Here is a 22,618-nt window from a genome sequence, read left to right as displayed (position 1 = left end):
TGGCTTCAAAGTGGTATTCGTTTGGCATATTCACCACAACACGAATTTGTCGAAGTGTGTGCCAATGTTCTGCCTCCATAACTTTTTACGATAAGCAATTTTCATTTCAGGAGCAAATATGGCAATCCGGTTTACCCCCCAAAAAATAAATCAGGCTTTTTTCTTTTTTCTTTCTCCCGCCATTTACGTCTGCATTCTGCAATATGAAGGACAATGATTTCGAAATATGGCAACTGTGGACCGGTAAACTAATTACGGTTATATCTACCTTTGGTAGGCTTAAATAGAACAGCTGACTGTCTATCGGACGTGCACGGACGTGTGACGTGTCCGTGGGAGAAGCATCCTAGAAAGTCAGCGTAATCCGTAATGTATTACTATTTTATCCATAATTTCACATGACATCCTTTATGTCACATCAACAAAAAATTCTAATCCTTCTAATAGATTCATCCAACTGTGAAAAAGAGTCAGTTTCAGGATTAAGAGCCCTCAGCAAATACAACAACGAGCCATATTCAAGTTGTAGCACAAAGGTCGTACTGCCGTGATTATTTCCAAACACCTATGCAGTACGAAATGCTTGACGGGCAAATGGTACGCTAAAATCTGGTAATATCGATGTAATGGATAGACTTTGCCATTCAGGCTTTGTGACAACTGCCATGTAGCTTCTTATTGCATGCCGGGACAAGGTACTCCATCGTCTTTCAGATATGTTACACATGGTAATACATTTCTTCAGTGCTAGCTTGGTTTTCTAACTTTAGCCAAACATTTTCATATGAAGCAGAACACTGCTGAAAGAAAGCAGGGCCATGGCGAGGAGGACTTCGGAAAACGTCTAACCCAAGTGTGATGAATGTTTGCCTTCTCACCATAAGACAGCTGCCTTGCATTTCCGACTACAAAGTAAGAGATATCTTTAAGTTTCATGACCAAGACACTTATCTTTAAAGTTTTATTGAAGATCCATGCAGTGATGATTTGTGTGATCCTTAGAAGATATTTGTTACCAATACGATTCAACATCTGGTCTTAAACAGTCACCACTGGGTGAAGGCAACCTTGGCACAGAAATTCATCAAGGCAAGTCAAACCTACTCGAGTGCATGATACTCTATTGATGAACTGATTCAGTTTGTGTCTGTAGGATATGATTTGGACCCCAGTTCGGTGAAAGCAGATCGTCTTATGGATTTCGAGGACTTCTTGATGACAAATAAGCTGCTCATCCTTACCCCCCGTGAAGACCAGTTAAACCAAGGTTTAAGTAAGATTATGGATACAATTGCGTAAAATCATTTTGCATCCACTCCAAACGTGAACTTAGGTAATCCACTACTTTGTGTCAATCGAAAATAAATTCATCTTTATTGCTTTCCATCTTTTAGGAAAGCTGTTATTAAAATCGATGAGACAAAGGAACCGCTCATATGTCACTTGCTTGGGTAAAAATATGCGCGAATTAATGGCGGCGTTTAAGGAACATCAACTGCTATTGACAATATTCTGAATATTTTAGTACATTGGGAATCACAGTTGGCAAGTAAAATGAAGTCTTTCTTTTCCAATAATTTCATAATTGTTTAATTGATGCAGAGTGGCGATTGAGAAGAAATTTAATATATAATGGAAAGTCACGGCATGGAATGTTGATTGTCCGTCGCCTTTTTATCCGATCTGATTTGTGGTAAAATCTTTGACATCATCAAAAACGGGATGGCCAAAAGGAGGGAATGCATTTTGATGCACCATTAAACGCTTGCAATAGGTTTTTTATAAATTCCTCATTTTGTAGCCCCGTATTATACGCGTGCTATTTTAGTCTCAGGCAACTGCAGGTCTGCTGCCAAAAATTTTTATCCAGCCCGCGTCCACACGTCACTCTTCCATAAAGTCGGACTTAATTACGGATTCAGTCGCGAATAACCCATTGTTGCAGCGGGATCGGGCACTGGAAACGCTGTTTGTCCCACGTTTATATTGGTAACTTCTGTTCTCTGGTTTACCATTTATTTCAGCCATTTCGAAGACCTCTGTCGCCATCTAGGGAAAACCCAGCTCTGATTTAAAAACAACATAAAACTGAATTTCTTTTTCAGTTACCTGGATTGCTAGAGAAACACATGATTTTAGATTGGAATTCAAAGCTGACGTCAGAAAATCAGTTTGTTTTGAGCTGGATATAGTAGCAGTTCACGGAAAGAATATTCGTGGCCATTTCGAAAATCGAATTTAAAATCTATTTTACAGGATCAGCTCAGTACCGCACAACTTTCGTGACGTGCATTTGTATAATTTCAGTTGTTTTTGTTGCATCCGTGACTCAAAGGATTCACATTCAATTTTATAATGCGTTTTTATTTTTAGAACAGTAAAGTAATCCAGCAATCTATGGTAGGATAAAATGTTTCACTTCTGTTCTACCAGATGGCAGCATTTTGGAAGCAGACTCCATACTGTTTTGCACTTGCATCATACATGTGCGTTTGCAAATATCTGGTAGGTTCTTCGTTTATTTGGTTTAAGAGATCCGGTTGCGTTTCTGTTTGGAATTCACGAATCGCGAGAAAATTAAGAAGAACAATTTTTCCTGGAATTGGTCTGATGGAATTCTGGTATGAAATTGCTTGACTTTTTCTTACTGAATGATTAGAATAACACAAATATTGAAAATAGTGACCAAACGAAGAAAATGTGATGTTTATTTTCATAAATTTAAACAGATGTAAGCTGACAAAAACCAATAATGTTGATAGCTTATTTTCTAAGGAGAAAAAATAAGCCATGTAAAAAGTATTGATGAATTAATATGGAAGGAAGGACCTTACCATTGGTGTTTGCAAGCTACCAATGTCATATAGGTATCTGCTTATCCCTCTAAAAACAATTCTAGTATAGCTTTTCTTATGGTTTTTCTTCAGTTCTTCATTTTTGGATCATATTATTTTGAAACCCAAACTAGTTCGTGATGTGATGGCATTAGCTTTCACAGAAGGTGTGGAGCGTTGAAACTTTCCAGACCTTTAATCAGCCATAAATCTGAAAGTATTGATGAATAGAGATATTGAGTTTAAGGAAAATATCAATAACATTGCAAACTATGAATCAGCAAGGTAATTATTGATTCTCTAGACCAATAATGATATTTATTAAGTACAAACTAACCTCTGCCATTGATTTCCCTCAGCAAAAGCATCACCATCAAATCCGAGCCACGCAACGTTTGCATCCGCCGCCCATCCACATGGAGTTTGAAGGGACGCCGCGTTTTGACGCTTATTGCTACAGCCAGCAACCGTATGAACGAGATCCGGGTGTGACTGCATTCAACTTGATGTAAGGTGAGTGCATTATTGTGGACAGTGGGCTGTGCCAGAAAACAAACGAAGCCTTGCCGTAGAAGAAATGGTAGGGAAAAAATTATTTAGATTCTCAAATCAGTAAGTTTGTCTGTTTTCGTGTGCCCTGTTTCGCCTTGTTAAATATGGCGGATTTTTTCTGTTAGCTTGTTGTATTTGTACAAGTTAAAAAATTTCTGAAAATGTGTTATTTTTTTGTTTGATAAATGCACAATTTCATATACACTGTTATTCTACAGAGCTGTGGTGATCGCGATGTTTTCTTTTGACGTTACCTACGTCACCGCCGCCAAAAGCGAGAGGGAGGTAGAACAAACGAAAAAGGTGCTGTAGGTATTGTAAAAAAACACCCTAGGGAAAAATTGAGAAATTTGCTTTACAACTAATGTGCAATATCTGGTACCTGGTAGAAAAACAACCGTCTGAGAAAAAACTAGATATTGGTATTTGGAAAGGCCAGTGTTCTGGGTTCTGGCATCAGTTTTCCAAACCAGCCAATGTACTGGCAAAGACAGGTATCTGTTCGAGAAGAAAGCCAGTGTATGTTCAGGCAACGAAAAGGAAGCTTCCTTTTTCTTTTTTAAGTCCAAAACTCATTCCTAAATTCACTATTAATAACAACAGTATTAAAATATGTGAAATGGCTCAATGGTAGAGCATCGGCTTCGTAAGCTGAAGGTCTAGGGTTCAAATCCTTGCTACACCATGTAGAGATTTGTAATACGGCACTCGTTTATTTGTTGAAATAACGAAAAATGGCAAAAATTCTTTCCATTCGACATCGGAAGCATCCAACGCAGAATTTTTCTACGCTAGTTTCGCTTGACACGCAGTACTTGCGAATCTGGGATTTGAACCACATACATTTAGCATTCCAGCCCTGCACGCTACCATTGCGCCATGACTGTCCTTATAAACGTACACGTAGATTTTGATGCGTATATTGAAATAGTGTCGACACTAGGTTATTATGGAAGGCCTTTTACTAACAAATAAAATGTAGATGGAATATCGACATAGCTTCTGCTTGGCATACTAGAATTCTTGGGTTCGATCCCCATATCAGTCTACATACAAATAAATAAATAAAAACAAATGTAAATATTATTTAAAGCTTTTTATTTTCCCTCCTTCCACCCACAAATCCACCACTATACATATTACACATACAAGACAAAGATACATACACAAATACACTTAAAACTAACCCGTTGGCTGCCACGCCATCTAAACTACAGTTTCTACATCGCTATCTTAGGGATAGCGATAAAGGGGGCCGGGGGGCCGGGCTGACACGATGACGAGACCTTTACGGGAATGCACACCCCAGGTCTCATCTATCGCATCGATCAAGGGAGTTCCCTGTGGTGCATTGCCTACAAGCCTTTCGGCCAATCTTGGGCAGTGGCGCTGCTCCACCCCATGGCAAATAGACCATGGAGCAGAACAGCGCGGCCCGTCCCTGTCAAGCTAAAAAAAAAGGGGATTCAAAGATGGGTGGCAGCCAACGAGTTAATTACATTATACATTACATACAATACAAAATATAACGATACCATGAAGATAAGGCGACGACACAGCAACGGACGAGACGGCGACGGGCGACCACGAGGCGACGACGGGCGAGGCGACGACGGGCGAGGCGAAGACGGGGCGAAGCGAAGATGAGGCGACCGGCGAGGCGATGACGGGGCGACGGACGAGGCGAAGACGGGGCGACGGACGAGGCGAAGACGGGGCGATGACGCGGCGACGGACGAGGCGAAGACGGGGCGATGACGCGGCGACGGACGAGGCGAAGACGGGGCGATGACGCGGCGACGGACGAGGCGAAGACGGGGCGATGACGCGGCGACGGGCGAGGCGAAGACGGGGCGACGGACGAGGCGAAGACGGGGCGATGACGCGGCGACGGACGAGGCGAAGACTGGGCGACGGACGGGGCGAAGACTGGGCGACGGACGGGGCGACGGACTGGGCGAAAAGCCTGGTGAAGAGGGATGAATAATATAAATGATAAATATGAAAAAAAAACATGTCACTCCATGTGGAATATAAAATTAGTGGTGTAATTATAAATGAGAATTTACCTATGACGTTGTCTGAAGACTGCAGAAGCTGTAGGGCTGGTAATTTTGCTGAAGATGGTGAAGGTTTGGCAGACCTACGATAGGATACGAAATTTAAAGAAAGGCAACACTAGATAAGCCTCAAACTTGCAATACCAAAAGGGATTGTTTCGATTCCCTTGTCTACTTGTGTTGGTTGGTAATGGTTAGGTGTTGGAAACCAAACAAAGAGGTGCACAATCCATTTATCAGATTAAAACTGATTCTGATGGCTAGGCAAAGGGGTAGTTGAGTTAGATAATGGTGTGCTGATTCTAAGAATACACATCACTGGTGACGTTCTTCCTGGTTAGCATTCTTTCCGTTGTAAGTTTCGCAAGCTAGATCTTAAAATCAAAATCATGCCAAATGGTATACTAATGGTCACGTACAAGTAAAATACCTCCAAATAGAGTAGCACGAGGGAATGCTAAGGTCATAGTTTTTTTACAGAGCAATCTGTGACTGTTTGGAACTGGCATCTTGCATAGCTTACAAGATTGCCCGTTACAAAAAAAATTAACCATTTGATGTGCTTCACTTCCAAAAACTAACACAAGGAATAAAACACTTAATCGACGTTAGTTTTCTATAACTTTCTACTCGACTACAACATTTTAAATGAAAACTTTCGAACACAGGTTTCAATGCTCACACCACTGTCACAGGTAAACACAACGCCATTTTAGAAGCGCACCAGCGACATCTAGTTTGTTTTGTTACAACCAAAATAATAGCGAAACAAAAAGGAATGAGGGAACAATTGTTTATTCAAAAACCAAGATATTCCCATGAAAATACATGAGTTGGAATGGAAATTTCAAAAGGGTGTCAACTGCGGCTTTTTACAAGCGTACCTGACAAACATCAAACTGTAGTTTTAGGATAAAATGGTCTTACATGTTTCTGTTTAAAATGGTACTTCTCGTCTCTTGCCAGCTGATTGTCGTATGAATCGCCATACGTACGCACCAGGTTGTTCTTAGGTCTTGTCGCTTACAAAATGAAAATACGTAATAACAAGGTTAACTTAAGGAAACGCATTACTAGGGAATCAATTGGCGGTCATATAATATGATTCAAAATCACGAGAAATGGTAATTTTCACATAAAACACAAGCGGTCTCGATATTGCGTACCTCTGTGTGCCGTTTGCGCCAATACCCATTTAACGAAAAAAAAAACATGACACGAAAAGAACTACATTAGTTTTTTTGTCGGTGAGTTGCACTTGGAATGTGATCTTGACTGGGAAGAGTTGCAACTGGAACGTCGCAAAAGAGGCAGTACATGAATTTGTTTTGGCACCTATAATGTTTGATTAGAAGCCATCAATGTGGCCGTAAGTTTCTAGAGATGAGAGAAGGATGTAAGTCATCCAGAGCACCACCAAAACGATGGCGGATGCGTAACGAGTTGCTAACGGTCCTCCTAATTCTCCACGACCGCAACTAGCCGAGCATCTATACCAGCACAAAAATGAATTAGCCCAAATTTAAATATTTAAATCACAGGTTGGTTTTTTTTACCTTCGTACTACCAGTAGGGCTAAAGAAAAAACAGCCATGATTGTGAAAATGGTGATGGAAAATCCCAAACTTCCGGCTTGCACCCGGAATTCTCCTCCCTGTCGTGTCAGACGTTAGTCGCCTGTTTTCAATAATTTATTTGATTGTTAGCCAACCTTTGCTGTGTGGTATATGCTGGCAATAAGCCAAGGTAAACCCAAGCCAAGGAAGACATTAACCGAATTACTTCCAGTCACGTTTCCAATAGCGTTGTCAGCATATTTTTCGTTAATCGCAGCAGCCCGACTTGCGAACAGATCCGGCAGGGATGTCCCCAACGCCACAAATGTAATGGCTGTTTTGTTTTCCAATTAAAATAAATCGTTTAAAAGGGACCTTTTTTTAAGGAAATGTTACCAGTAACGGCGTCATCGAGTCCGACGAGACATCCGAAAATGCCGGCAAAATCTCCTACGATGGCAGTCAGAATACCAATGACGGCCAATGAAACAACAAAAGACAACCATCCGCCCCATATTCCGGCTGGTGGAACAAACGCAAAGATTATCTGTCAACATAATTGCTTTGTTTTTAGTGAGTCAATTGAGATGTTTGAATTGGTTGTTTTTACCTTCCATCCGAACGTCAAAAAATGCATAACGTAGTCGCAAGTCGTAGCATTCTCAATGTCTCCACCATTTACATTCATAGCCTAAAATGAATTCATTAAAAAGATGTCATCATCGAGAAAAGAAATAAATGATATTCCAATTTTAATTACATCTTTAATCTGACTTGTCCAGGAATCGTGATGCACAACCATCGAATCCATGGTGGCAGTGGTCATGTCAGCGAGCCGATCCACGACCGAATTGAATTCTAAAATAGAAAACAATTGAATTTACACTCGGCAAAAGGAAGGCGTCCATCTATCAAACCACACCCTCATCATTGGTGATGGTAACGGCCAATTTGGTTGTATGTCCGAGAACGGCCCCACCGGAAGGATCGAACAATTCTACTTCGAAGCACTCGTCTTTCTCCAGCGCCATGTCATTCGAAATTGCAATTTCAATGACACGTTTCCTCTGCAAAACGAAACGTTTTAGATTTCCTATCATTTCATTTTCTTTTCATTTTAGAATAACAAGACTTACCTCGGCGTGCTTGAAAATCAATTCGCCCTCAAGTCCTTTATAAGTTTTCCCACTTTTTAACTTCTTGTCTGCACAAATGAATGTGTAATACAATAAGACATAACACAATTATTTGCAACGATGTAGTAGAAAATGACTCACCTAACGTACGCCAACGGACGCTCACATCACCGTCCCAACCGTTTGTACGTAAGACTGGAATTTGTGCTAAACCCACTGATTCTTTAACTATAATGCCTCTGTCTCCAAATGTAATTGTACCGGGCTCTGTTAATAAAAGACGAAATGCATTAAAGAACGGCGTTTAAATTGTTGGACGATTTCTTTAAATGTACCGTCATCGTTCAAAATGGTGACTTCCATGATGGAAATGCGTCCAAGCAAAACCTCATCTTGATTGGCCGTGTTTGTTCCAGTTAAGCTCAATTTAAGATAGAACTGCTCGTCGGGCTCGTAGATATTGTCATCTACGATATCCACAATCACCTATCCAATAAAGAATTATCGATTAGCAAACGCATTTTCCGTTTTCGAAATGTCCAACTCACTTTTTTCTCAACTTCGTGGGGCTCGAAGTAAACCACTTGATTAAAGGCCACGTAATCTTCTATTGCCACGGCACTGCCGTCTATCGTCTCGACTCTAATTACAACAAATACAACACATTTTATCACACGATAATTGAAATTTAAATGGATTAAACGTTAATTTAGTAAAGAAGATAGTGTCATCATACCTTACAGACACGGCATTATCTGTCCTTCCACTGCGAACAATCCGAACGAGGAAAGTTCCGATATTTTCAGGTACTTTTTAAAAATAAAAGAAATCAAGTATTGATAAATCGGGAATTAATCTTACTCTCCGTTAAATGTTAGATTAAAGCTGTCATTTGATCTAAAATAAGACGAATGATAATGGGCAGAGTAAATGCGACGCTCGTTACCTGCACAGGCGATAGCGTGAAATGCGATGATTGCTTTATTTTTACATATTTCATGAGTCAACGGGCTCAAGTTTTCTGTTTCTGGATGTTCGTTTATGGCATCATAAACCTATAAGAAAAAATCAAAAAATCATCAAAACCATACTCTATTTGTGGGTTAAAAACTGCTACTTACTAATTACACTAATTAATCTCTACATTATTGCATTACAAGTATGAACGTACCTCTTTGAGTTTCATGCTAAGCTGGGGCTGGACTTTTTTACTGCCTGAAAAAACACGAGTGGCCCCAATGCGATACCAGGCCTTGGAGTGTTCTTTGCTCATAATCAACCTGATATTTCAGAGGTTATCATCTGTTAAAATAGTTAAAAGCAAAACGTAATTTTCACTTGTATGCGGCCAATTTAGCGGCGTCTTCTCCAGTGAGACCCATACGTGTAGCTTGTCGGACCCATTTGGCTAACTCGTTGGGATCAACCTGTCCATCTTTGGTAAGTGTAAGTCCATCCAGCATGGCTTCACCTGCAATTCACACAAACACATTTCAAGGGCGGAGGCGTACACGAACACATCCAGTCACATCAACAATCGAAAGCACAATGATCTTTCGAACGAAAAATCAAGTCTGGCCACGTCTACCTGCCACTGGGGTGGAGGTGTGGTGCACAAATGAAAACAAAAGAAAGGAAAAAATGAAAATAAAGCTTACCCTCCCCCGACAACATGTTGCCAAGTTCGATTTGCTTGTCGTTTGTCGTCGGGATGCTTTTGTGTGTCTTTCTGAAAGGAAATCCTTTATCGGCCCAATAAGCCACGCCAACGAGTATAGGGAAAAGGAGAATGTCACAACGGCCTCCCAAACATCCACCTAATCACCGAAATTCCAAATGATAAAGCGATAGCCCGTCCGTAATGGTATCGATAGACGTACCACATTCTTACTGATTCCCACTAACACGATGATCAACCAGAGGTAGGCAAAGATACTAAACACAGCTGTAACGGCGAACACTCGTAATCCTGCATTGTTTTTATCGGAGTAAAAATATGGGGATTAAAAGTGGGACATTGCAGCTAAGAGTTGGATACCTTTGATTTTTCGTGATTCGACACCAGGAATGGCAAGAATACAAGCGGCGCTAATGCCCATCAGATTGAAAGCGGCAGAGCCGACAATCGTGCCCGGACCCAAAGCGCCCGATTCGAAATTATTCCCCACAATTTCTAAAGTTTAAAAAAAAGAGTAAACAAATAATGGCATTAAATGTCCAGTCATTGAAATTTTACCTATAATTGATAATAAGATTTCAGGTGCTGATGAGCCGAGTGCCATTAAGGTCAAATTGGCGACTGTACCATTCCACATGCGCACCTCAACCATTTCAGGCTCTTGAGATCCGCCTCTTGATAAATACACCTGTACACGTCCACACACATTTATTGTATCAAAATATTCAAATAGAAAGGGAAGCGTTTTTACCTTGCGCGTTGTGGAAGTGATTTTTTCAATGGCGCCCATGAAGATGTCAGCGATGATGGCGACTCCCATAAAGCAGTAAAGCAGACCGAGCAGGTAGAGGAACGCTCGCATTTCCACCGACCACGTGAATTCGTTGATTAAAGGTAAAATCAATCCTTGCGAGCACGCGTAATCGTCCAACGTTCCATTTTTTTGCGTCATTTTTATCTTTTAATTTAAAGGGCACTGCGGTTCGTCAATAGCGCTCCTTCTGTACGGTATCAGCCTCGGAATTCCATTCGAAGAGCTCGCCTGATAACAAAGGCAATGTTAAATGACGTCATAACGACACAGGATTCCAAACTACGTCGGACTACGTAGGCCAGCAACATATAGCTGCATATGCAACAATAAGTTTCGGCAGCCAAAGTCTCCCTGATGTCAAGTGGTAGGCCACACCATGATGGTTCGTGTGTTCTCTGTTGGACGTCATGAGTTGTACTCGTGAACTAAAGAGAGATTGGATTAAGTCAAACCAGAAATGTTTCGAAAATGAGATGTACCAATCGTTTAGCTAAGCAAACCCATTTGTATTGATTCATCATGATATCGAGTTGGTGGTTAAAACCTCGATAACAAATTGTCGAATGCTGCTTTCATGGCATTAGTTATAACACCATAGGACGGAGCCTGGAAATATTGATTTATAAACTCGTTGACCTGACGTTGAATCTTTTTGCGATTTTTGGCATCCAAATGGGCGAGCATCACCTCAACCATCTTCTCCTCTCCTCTTAGCGCAGGATAATATATGACGGGCTTGTCTTTGATTTTGTAGAGCACCAATTTTTTCACGGCATCTGTGTCCAGTTTCTCCGAAACGCATTTCAAGAATGTGTTCATTTTCTCAACGTCGTTCGTTTCGGCTTCGTCACATCGGTAGGTTAGCATCTCGGCCCATATACTAAGCGTCTCCTCCGATTGCGCGGAAACCTGCAACTTCGTGATGTTTTCGACGAGTTGTTCAAGTTGCTGAGCATTGCTGTAGTTGATTAAAAATATCAAAATGTTCAATCGTTTGTAACATCGACCTATCGATGCTATAAAATAAGTTTTGTGATCTCGAAACACTAGATCAATGAACTCGGCAGCTTTTCGTTCAATTACTTGTTCAACGTCCTTTCGTATTTCTTGTGGCAACATGTCCAGCCGTCCGTCAATGTCATCTCCCCACGAAACAGCTTTCAGTATGAAAGGTAATCCATCTATGTCATGGATCAGCAACATTTTCACGGCTTCCCAACCGCAAATTCCAGACACCGATTTCAATATTTCATTCGTAACGGTTTCGTTACAACTTTCAACGATGTCACTCCATACACTGTGCGGTCCGTCATGCCAATTAAAGGGATGATAGGTCGATGTAAGAATATCGACGCATTCGAAGAGTTGCACGTGGCTGCCATAATCCAAGTAGAACCGTAAGACGTCACAGTTATGTATTACGACTTGCCAAAGATTCTCGTCAAACATACAACAGTAAACGACGAACGAGTCGTGTGTCACTGGTGGAGCATTTTCCTTCCACTCCATTTTAATTTCCTCTTGGCTTTTTTCTGGTAAATAGTTCAACATGCGTTTGACGATATCTTGCGACAGATGACGAACAACGTAGCCATAATCGTCTTGGAGGAGCAAAAGTTCCTTAACGTAGTCATCTCCGAGTATATCCGATACGCAAGTCAAACACTCGAAAATGCATTGGCTGTCTTTTGTCGACAGATCACCATCAGTTATACCGATGCTCGTCGATTGTAGGAAGTCTCCCCACAAGCTGTTCTTCGGCACAATTTGTCTGCCATGAACGATTCTGATGCCATTACCACTTGTGAAAATTAAATCGTCGAAGGCGTATTTCAGCAGAAGGCGTTTGCTCCTGTTGCTACCCGCTGGATCACCATCAACATGAAACATATAGGTCAATTTACTTCTTACTATTTCGGTATCACCTGTAAAAGTAATCACTTCGACGAAATCCAAGAGTTGTGTTTCGTTAAAATTCTTTAACAGATTTGACAACACTTCAAAATTCTTCAATAGGTTATCCGTAAGCAAACGTTTCGTGAAGGGACCAGCGCCTTCTACTGATAGCAACCCCTGTAGATGTTCGGCATTAATGCATCGTAAAGCATTGGTTTCTATTCCGTTATTGTAAAAAATCAGGTCATGCAGACATTTGTAGTCTACAACACCATCTCGATCGACGATGGTCTTCGCCATGGCGTTGAATAATTTGTACGACCGGCAGCCATCGTAGAAGATACATGGAAATGGATGTGTGGTTGTGAACAGGTCAAGGAGGTAATCACGTCCTAGTTCTTTCTTGACGACCTTCGATATCAGTTGAAACATTTCTGCATTTTCCGATTTCATGGCGTGATCAAGTGACCAGTGAATGAATGTGTTTAGCTTAGTCAACTCCGTCAGTGCGTCGGGAAAAAAGTCTTTCACAAAGACCAACAGTTTGGAACATACTTCTTCGTGATTTTTTGCAGCGGCAAAGTAAAACGGAGTGAAACCCTCAAGCACCACCTTGCGAATTGCTTCTTTAGCTCTTATGTGGAGAAATGGCCGGCTAAATCTTGCTAATATTTGGCCGACTATGTCGACGTCCCCGTAGAAGGCTGCTCCGTGAAGAAGAGACATGCCGTAAGAATCTCTTTCCAACAGTCTGTTGCGGTCGATCTGAGACCCTTCGTCTTTTTCTAGTCGGCACGGTTGGTAAACATTCTGAAATGCTTCCGGCTCTTTAAATAAAAGGACGATGTAAAGTTTGGCGAGAACAGCAGACCGTCCTAGTTCTTGTAAAATCTCCAGTGTTTCGGCAATTCGCCCAGTCACCCGTTGATCTTTAGACTGGAAAACTTGAATTAACAATCCGGTTAACTTCGAATCGTCCGAATAAGCTTTCGATTTGGACAGAAACTGCAGAAATCTTTCCAGATGACTACGGTAGTTGTCATGGCAAATAAGAAATTCCAAAATTCCTTGGATTATGCGTTGATTGTTTCGACATAAATATTTGTCAAAAGCGATGTGCTGGTTTTCCAAAAATTTAAGTATGTCGTTCATCGTTTGCTGGCGCCCGCATCGGTTCCCGATAGAACTTTTTTCGATGAAGTCAGCAGAATTATATGGCACCATGCCTCCTATAAGTGTGTATATAACACAATACATAGCGGGGTCATTTGGATAGATGTCGAAATAATTGATGAATCGTTTAAAGATCCTGCTTTCTTCAAAAACGGTGTCCAAAATGAAAGGGAATGGCGATTTGAAGATAGTACACATTGCCCAGCGGACTTGACGTCTATGAAATGTGGCATCGAGACAGTCACACAACAATAGGAATATGTTCCCTTTCCTATTCGAAAGTGAAAAATGGAGGGCGATCGTAAACTCAGGTCGGTGCATCCGCATCCTATCGAATGCCCAATACGGCGTATAATCGGGAAGTAACTGAGTAAATAAAGATTTAGACAATTTTTTTAGGCGATCCGGTAGTTGATGACACACAATTAAACGACGCCATTCTTCATCCTCATCGACCAAAGTCTTCACCATGCCATCGAGAAACATTTGAACTCCGTCGTATTGCTCAGAGGCCAAGATTTTATTAAGAATTAATTTTCGAATGGATTCATTTTCCAGCAGTTTGTTGTAACGTTCCTCATCGGGATGGAATCCTTCGTAAAGATATTTGGCGACTAAATACTCGGCAAACGTCCGATGCAAGAATTTAGGTCGCATTACATCTCCACTCGAAAATGTTAACCCATATTTCAGACAGTTGATGGCAAGATTCTTTTCTTCTTGAGCCACATCATGGCTGGATTTGTGCCGATATTTAGTTAGCCTAAACATTTCAAGGATACTTGGCTCTGGGATGATGGTTTCGACTGCCAATTTCGTTAATCGAAACTCGATTGTCTTTATCGTATTATTCATATCAACAGCCACATTCAGATTGGGACCGGTTTTGCTTTTTCCTTCTAAAAAGATGTTGCGTTTTGTATCCATCAATTTGCTGTACAGACTAATTAAATCGAATTTTTTATCGTCAAGTAAATTCAACAGTTTTTGTGATACCAATTCGTCAGATTGGAATGTTACGTTATTCACAGCATTGCTTTCCATAATGTCGCCAACATTTTTCTGGTAGCATTCGGCGAGAATTCTGCATTGTAAAGGGATTCCGATGAAAGCTCTTTCTTCGTCTTTCAGAGTCTCTGACACACGATCCACCAGCGCAACAGCAAAATCCCTGATGGGTCCAGCTTTTAGCGGTGGCGGTTCATTCGTCCAATAACTGGTAAGGTAATCGATCTGGTCTTTTACGTCAAATTTTTCCAAATAGTAAGCCAACTGACATAATTCGTATTGCAGATGGTGGGCCAAATGGGAACGGGTAGTAACGAACAGTGGAATACTCTTCTTCTCTTGAATAAACTTCATTAGCTTAACCGCAATTTCCTGGCATTTTTCATCGATTTCATCGTAGCCATCAAACATGAAAACGATCTGCTCACCCCTCTCCAACCGGTGATTCAGCAACGAGCGAGAAAATGGGCATTTAGGGTTGATGACATGTAGATGATTGATGAGGAATGCAATCAAGTCAGGTCTGCTACTATCGAGTTTCAATATGACGTCACAATGTTCAGCTAAATTCAATCTGATAACCCAACAGTCAGGCTTCTTCTTCTTTATTTCACTGTAGTAGTGGGAGAGGAGAGTCGATTTGCCGGCTCCAGCCAAGCCACAGATGATGACAACCGGCTGCTGATCCAGCTCCTCGTCCAACTGAATTATATGGCTGTCTTCTTCAATTTTTCCTGACGTTTGGTCGTTCATTTGTTTTATTTTTTCCCAAATTTGTTTGCGGCGCTTGTCATCGACGAACCATTCGATTTGGCCCTGCGAACTGATTCTACATTCCCTGTTTAAGTTTTCTACAGTGCATTTCAAACGCTTGGCTAGGTCAGCGATGAAACGTCCGTGCAAATTACAAGATTTGCCAAATGCAAATTTCACCCGTCTCTCGATGTAAATGGATTTCTCGAAACGGGATGAATCGAACGATGGAATGATGATTTTTCCTCCTTCAGGACGTAGAAGCTCTTCTAAGGAATCCAATACAGCTTCTGCTTTGGTTCCAACTAAACGCCCAACAGTTTCATTCTCCCCTTGGAATGAAACTATTTTCGATAGCATCTTTTGCTTTAAGGATTCATCCTGTTGCGTGTAGGGGGAGATGTCGTCACCTTCCAAGATTGGTTGATTGTCCTGCTTGTTTTTCAATGCCATTTAGCAAAGTATCAAATGACCAAAATGGTGAACATGGAAACCCTATGTGAAGTCAAAATAGTATCATTAGCATAAATTAAATAATCAATATTTTTAAATTATTTTCACTTTTTTCAACTGCAAAAGGGTACAAGATGTTATCTGTATCTTGACAGATAACTCTTTAGAAGACAATGTTGCCTTCGTAGATGCTCAGATAATTGTATTTCGTTGAAGTTGATCCAGAGCTAGTATGTTTCAATAATTGTTGACGAAGAGAACCACACCTGTCTAAACAAAGAACAATGTCTTTATAGCAAAATGTTTCAGGAAATTGAGTACAGATATACTCAGTGATTTAGAAAATGGCATATGGGCCAGTTAATTATAATATATGAAAGGAGTCCTAGCAAAATGACAGGTTAGGCCGATAATACAATGCAGTGGGACCACGCCACCAATATTAACAAACCGATACTTACCAAACGAACAATAAAACAACATAAAATTACCCAACATGCCGAGGGATCGAATGAAGAATTTAAAAAATCTAAAGTAACAATAAATTTTAAAAAAATTACATTAAAAAGATATTTAATTACCTGATACAGCGGCTGGAGGTCAAGCAGACTGCTGTGATAATAAAAGGAATCAGAAAATCAATTATTTAATTCAAATCAAATTATTTTTAGTTTTGAAATTTATTTCTACGCCACGAGACTACTGATTGTTCTAGGTAGCAGAAGGATTTTCAGTCGCGTGGTGTGATTGCCAGGTCAATTTTTTGCTATCGCTGTTATATTTTAATCAAAACATATTAATATTAATTAGCAATAATCAATTTTAACATAGTTTTCCAATAGTAGAGGTATTTTGATCTTTTGTTACAATAGTGTAAAACAACTTTGAGTGCAACGAAATGTTTTATAGCACATTAATGGCTGATGGAAAAATACGCGGGAAAAATTTCGTTTCACGGTATAGGGTCATGCAGAGATAAGGAGATGGGACACGGAATAGGGAAAGCCGCCATGACAGATTTCGGCACTCCATCTAGCGGCTAATTCCCTCCCTTTCTCATTAGCAGACGAATTCCCTCCAAACAAGCATTGTTACAGGCGGCTGATTTGAAATGGTCACGGAGAGTTAAACAATGCGCCAGTTAATAACATACAAAAGAAAGTTTCATGACTAAAATTAAATTGTAACTACTACTGTAACAACTTGTAAACTGAGCCTGGGTATTTTGCAGTATAAAATTTGATAATTAGCTAACAGGTTCCCTGGAAACAATTCAATGGAAACTGGAATGGAAAGTATTTGTGAGCCAAAAATTCCAGAAAATCGACCCCTTTTGATTCTCCGAGTTTTCAATGCCCTCCGAGTCACAGAACTTTCGTTGTGTGTTTTTATCTGGTAAAATGTCCGACTTTCCTTTCCCATATTCAAATTAGCCGCCTGTCACATTGGTTCCTTGCAGGGAATTCGTCTGCTAATGATGAAGGGAGGGAATTAGCCGCTAGATGCTGCCCCAAAAAGTGTCATGGCGGCTTTAACACGGTCGTGTCCCATCTCCTTATCTCTGGGGTCATGCACATAGATAATGTAACTATCTCGGAGTGCATTCCAACATTTAAAAAGAACGACATATTTGATTTCAAGTGCCTGTTGCCCCAGCGTAGTATTGAAACGTGATCATAGATGGCGTAGTGATCATTCTTCTTTTTAATGAAAATAAAAATTTTCGAACATTGTAAATGTCACTCTAAATTCCAAAAATCCAACATTTTCTTCCTGTTTAGATTAGCATCTTTACGAAGTTTTGTAATTAATTTCCAGTTCGAATAACGCTAGGACACGAATTTGATGTCATAAGTCGACCTCCCTACACACTTGATTGGCCTTTAATACGTGTATTTTTCATTGTTATGCAAACGTAATAAGGAACCTTAGAAGCGCAACTCCGTCACATTTAATATTAGCATGGAAATCTGGAAGATATAAAATAGAGAATTATTTAGTAAGGAAGACGTTGACCGAATTACTTCCAGTCACGTTTCCAATAGCGTTGTCAGCATATTTTTCGTTAATCGCAGCAGCACGACTTGCGAACAGAACCGGCAGGGATATCCCCAACGTCACAAATCTAATGGCTGTTTTGTTTTGTATTCAAACATTAAATTAAAAGAATCATTTAAAAGTAACTTTTTTTTAGAAAAGTTACCAGTAACGGCGTCATCGAGTCCGACGACACACCGAAAAAATGCCGGCCAAATCTCCAAAGATGGCAGTCACATTACCAATGAAAACCAAGGAAACAACAAGAGTCAACCATTCGCCGCATATTCCAGCGGGTGGAACAAACGCAAAGATTATCTGTAGACATAATTTCGATAATTGCTTTGTTTTTAATGAGTCAATTGAGATGTTTGACTTGGTTTTTCTTACCTTGCATCCGAGCGTCCATCCAGCATGGCTTCACCTGCGATTCACACAAACATATTTTAATAGCGGAGGTGTACACGAACACATCGAGTCACATCAACAATCGAAAGCACAATGAGCACAATGATGATCTTTCTAACGAAAAATCAAGTCTGGCCACGTCTGCCTGCCACTGGGGTGGAGGTGTAGTGCACAAATGAAGAAAAAGAAAGGAAAGTGTAGACAGCATGGTGCCAAGTTCGATTGGCTTTACCAGCCTAACATGCCACGCAAACGAGCAAAGGGAAATGAGGAAAATCCCTACTGTCTCCTAGACATCCATCTAAACCTAAACAAAAAATTAAAATCGTTAGACTATGCCCCGTTTTTTCTTTCGTAATCGTATCGATTGACTAACCACAGATTTGATTATCCCCATTACAAACCCAATGAAGCGGAGGTATGCAAAGATGCTGAACACAGCTGTGAAGGTGACAACTCATCATTCTGGATGTATGGATGACATGAAATAATATGATTAAATTCAGAAATGGAAAAAGATCGCGATGTGTAAACCTTTGAATTTTACATTCTAGGTAAACCGTGCCACTTCTAGTAGTAAAAACCCGGTAAGAAATTAATTGCAAAATAGGAAAATTGCACCCGATTTTAACACCAAATGCTTTTAAAATTGGCTCGACAGATATAGGAAGAAATTTCCATTAATTAAATAGGCTACAACGCTATAAGCAGAAGGATATCGACAGATAACATTTGAGAAAGTAAAACAAGTACCCACCAAAATGAACTGCTACGTCACTTCAGTCTTATTGTAAGGAGGAGGGGTCAAAAATGACAGCTGGCGTTGCCAGATCGCTCACAGCTGCGCTCAAAAAATAGTTTTTTTTTCTTTTTTCTTTTTTTTTTAAATACCATGCAATAACAATTTTTTTTGAGATTGAAATATATGAATCATTGTTCAGAAGTAAAGTTTTATTATTCGTCTTTTGTGAAAAACCGGACTAATACAATCCATGATTATGCATATATGTTTTGAAATTCCTAAAAGAGTTTGTATTGGTTTCATGGGCTAAAATGCTGCACTGAATCAAGACTGCAAGGGGAATAAAGCACTACAAGTTAAGGAAGAAAGGAATAACTAGAATAGTTTTAAATGAACTCATAAATCAAATCAGCAAAGTGTTGGCAGTTGTACGACAGAGCGTCGTATTCCTGATTTAGATAATTTTTCCTCCAAATGTGATTAATCAGCTCCATCACTGTCGTGCTTCCAGATGCTTTTTTCACCATTTCAACACCTTTTCCAATGCTAGTCTTACGCTTGGATCGCCTGTACCTATAGCAAACGCTGTCAAAGTCCTTTGATCGCTGAATGGTGACGCCTTCGTCGTTTTTCTCGATGGACCACCACCACGCGTTCGTTTCGAATACAATGAAAGCGTGATGCAACAAATGGTCCGTCAACTGCCACGCGCCTAGTGGGTGCTTGTAATACCTAACCTCAACAATGCGCTCTGTGACGTCGACCAGCTCTGACAGTGTTTCACGTAATTCAGCATCAGTTATCCAATAATCACGACCCTCGGACGAATCGGCCTCAGGATCAAAATACAATTTTTTCGTGTAAGCCGCACCGGTACTCCTGGATCGTGAGTTTGACATGGACGAGCTTGACGATCCCATCCTTCTACACGTGATGTCTTCAGCAAGAACTCGAACCGTTTTAAAATTTTTGCTTAGGAACTTCTTTGGCTAGTTGCTTTTCACACGCACGATTGCCAAGCTTCATACTAAACGTAAAGGCACTCGTCACCAATTTAAACGAGTTCGATCCTTTGCTTCACGAGGCACCAAGCAGACGAAGAAGCGTTCGTGCAGCGTGACTTGCAGCTATGAAATGTTGAGCTGGAGGTGCGTTTCTTCGCCTCACGATAGGCGTCGCAGATGACATCTAGTGTAGAAGCGAACGATCTGCACAACACTGCACAGCACCGCACTCCCGAAATCGCTCAACTATCGGCTTTATCGGCGAACGGAAACGTGACGTCTCTAGTAGATGATGCCACATTCGGTTGAACGAAGCGTTAAAACATTGAACTATAAATGCTCTGTTTACTCAGACTCAATGGCTGTGAATTAGCCGGCAGCTGTTGCCAATTTTTAAGATGAAGATGCATTTCCATTTAAATTCCTTGTGCCTCTACCCTCGAGTTAAGATGCGTGAGTAGCCATTGACAACTTGTTTCCTAGTTTAAAAATAACTCGGTTGCACGGTCCCCATCAGATTTGCTGCTCAGTGTCAATAACATACTGATATTGTAGAGGCAATTGCAAGAAAAGCGTCGTTTCTTGCCGGACAATAAAAGGTGTCCGCTGTTTACATTGGCAGGCAAGGGCGAATTGTTTTGCTTTCAGCGTGACCTTGTCGTCGACCGCAGGCTATTCTCGATTTACGATCAGTCCGTCAGACGAGTGGGAAAAAGGGGGAATAGGAAACATTCGTGATGGCTGACTGCTAGTTCGTGATTGGCTCTTCTGTTTATCACGAGAACCGTAATGATGAGTAGTAAAATGAATGTTTGTATGAGGACTCGAATGCGTCAATTTATCTTGTATTTAGACATCCATTATTACAGCAATACATTCTACTTGTACGTCATCGTGCAATTTTCTTCTTCCCACATCGTTTGTCTTTACTTCCGCCACCAATTTGAACGCAGAGTTTTCTCCAAAACGTGTTTACAGACCTTATGTAGTTGTTGTCATTATTGAAAAGTTAAAGGTCGCCTAAATTCCCTTCGGCCATGACGCAAAAAAAAAACAGAATGAAAAAAAACTGTTGGTAGCGTGAGTCATCCCGTCTTGGAAACGGACGAGATTGCAACAAAAGATTCCAGTTTCGTACGTTCAAGAGTCATCATCTGAAGGCCAATTATCATCTGAAGTCGAATTATCGTCGCAAAAATTCATCGATTTGACTACAAATCTGTGTGCGATCAATTGCATCCAAATGGGCGAGCATCACATGAGCTACACCCCTGTACTCTCCTTCCACAAAAAAATATATGAATGGTTGATTTCTGAATTCATGGAGCACCAACTCCTTGACGGCTTTTGTGCCCAGTTTTTCGGAAACGCGTTTTAAAAATGTGTACAGTTCTCCACTGTCAATACTTACTGCTTGCTCACTTTGATCGAAAAAAAACCAAGTCCATATACTGTGCTCTACACGTGGTACCCATTCAGGGGGAGATTGTGGTTCGAATACTCTCGTGATATTGTGTACAAACTGTTCACGTTGTCTGCCATTACTGTAATCGATTACAAATTTTAAAAGGGTTAGTCGTTTGAAACGTGGTCCATCCAGTACGTTGAAATAGGTCTCGGGATGGAGAAACAATTCATCAATGAAATCGGCAGCTTTTTGTTCAATATCTAGTTGAATGTCATTTCGTTTTTCTACTGGTAACACATCCAGCCGTCCGTCAATGTCATCTCCCCTCAACAAAGCTTTCAGTAAGAGAGGAGATCCATCCATTTCGTGGTTCAGCAACAACAACACGGCCTCCCAACCGAAAATTTGCGAAACAGATTTCAATATTTCGTTCGTCTTCGTTTCCGGACAATATTTAAAGATGTAACTCCATAGACTGCGCTGTTTTCTGCCAATCAAACAAGTCGATGTGAGAATATCGACGCAATTGCTGAGTTGCATTTCACTGCCATAAACCAAGTAAAATAGGAAAATATCACTGTAATGTAAGGCGATAAGCCGGCTATCCCCGTAAACCTTAGAGTCCTCTTTGATGAACGTGTCGTGTGTCATTGGCGGAACCTTTTCCTTCCACTCCTTTTTAATTTCCTCTTGGTTTTTCTCTGGTAAACAATTCAACATGAGTTTAACGGTTTTTTGCGACAGATGACGAACAACGTAGCCACGATCGTCTTTGTGGAGCAACAATTCTTTAGCGCAATCACCTCCGAGTTTATTCGATACGCAAGTCAAACACTTTACAATGGCTCCGACTTGCCTTGCACCCAGTTCCCATCCAGGTAAATAAGTGGATTTCGATCCTAGGATGACTACCCAAATGCTGCTCCTCAGCTCAGCTCGTTCGGCGTGAATGGTAATCGTTTGCACGAAATCCAAGAGTTGTGTTTTGTCAAAATTCTCTAACAGATGACTTGACAAAAAACAAATCCCCCTCTAGGTCACCCGTAATAAAACGCTTGGTAAGGGACCAGCGCCTTCTACTGATAACAACCCCTGCAGATTTTCGG

At 40.7% G+C, this 22,618-nt stretch overlaps 2 protein-coding genes and 3 long non-coding RNA genes across 6 annotated transcripts; 2 read left to right on the top strand and 3 right to left on the bottom strand.

Annotated features, from left to right (window-relative positions):
- Positions 1–453: 453 nt before the first annotated feature.
- On the top strand, positions 454–1,090 carry LOC130694270 (uncharacterized). The gene is made up of 3 exons (XR_009001970.2): positions 454–728; positions 794–912; positions 971–1,090. It is a non-coding gene; the product is annotated as an uncharacterized LOC130694270 (long non-coding RNA).
- Positions 1,091–1,607: 517 nt separating this feature from the next.
- LOC130694268 (uncharacterized) lies at positions 1,608–2,834 on the top strand. 2 transcript variants are annotated; one of them, XR_009001967.2, is made up of 4 exons: positions 1,608–1,774; positions 1,829–1,989; positions 2,054–2,621; positions 2,683–2,834. It is a non-coding gene; the product is annotated as an uncharacterized LOC130694268 (long non-coding RNA). The 2 variants fall into 2 exon arrangements; XR_009001966.2 differs by having other exon boundaries at positions 1,829–2,621.
- A 2,633-nt stretch (positions 2,835–5,467) lies between these two features.
- LOC132088109 (uncharacterized) lies at positions 5,468–6,119 on the bottom strand. The gene is made up of 3 exons (XR_009421337.1): positions 5,877–6,119; positions 5,591–5,820; positions 5,468–5,529 (listed from the first exon to the last, which is right to left on the bottom strand). It is a non-coding gene; the product is annotated as an uncharacterized LOC132088109 (long non-coding RNA).
- A 170-nt stretch (positions 6,120–6,289) lies between these two features.
- LOC130694265 (sodium/calcium exchanger 3-like) lies at positions 6,290–10,768 on the bottom strand. The gene is given in 21 exon segments (XM_057517334.2): positions 6,290–6,936; positions 7,003–7,100; positions 7,158–7,336; positions 7,399–7,549; positions 7,613–7,693; positions 7,763–7,860; positions 7,925–8,069; positions 8,139–8,206; positions 8,280–8,405; positions 8,474–8,624; positions 8,687–8,780; positions 8,875–8,947; positions 9,085–9,193; positions 9,310–9,418; positions 9,477–9,609; positions 9,797–9,925; positions 9,928–9,955; positions 10,019–10,107; positions 10,177–10,311; positions 10,375–10,504; positions 10,568–10,768. Coding segments are annotated over 21 exon segments (2,469 nt in total). The 3' UTR covers positions 6,290–6,794.
- Positions 10,769–11,167: 399 nt separating this feature from the next.
- On the bottom strand, positions 11,168–16,629 carry LOC130694258 (uncharacterized). The gene is made up of 3 exons (XM_057517326.1): positions 16,495–16,629; positions 16,022–16,183; positions 11,168–15,955 (listed from the first exon to the last, which is right to left on the bottom strand). The coding sequence occupies exon 3, from the start codon at positions 15,911–15,913 to the stop codon at positions 11,168–11,170; it is 4,746 nt and encodes a 1,581-aa protein (XP_057373309.1). The 5' UTR covers positions 15,914–15,955; positions 16,022–16,183; positions 16,495–16,629.
- Positions 16,630–22,618: the final 5,989 nt, after the last annotated feature.

Source organism: Daphnia carinata, chromosome 6 (assembly GCF_022539665.2).
Source record: "Daphnia carinata strain CSIRO-1 chromosome 6, CSIRO_AGI_Dcar_HiC_V3, whole genome shotgun sequence".
Classification (NCBI taxonomy): Eukaryota; Metazoa; Arthropoda; class Branchiopoda; order Diplostraca; family Daphniidae; genus Daphnia; species Daphnia carinata.
This window is presented reverse-complemented; position numbering and strand designations above follow the sequence as displayed.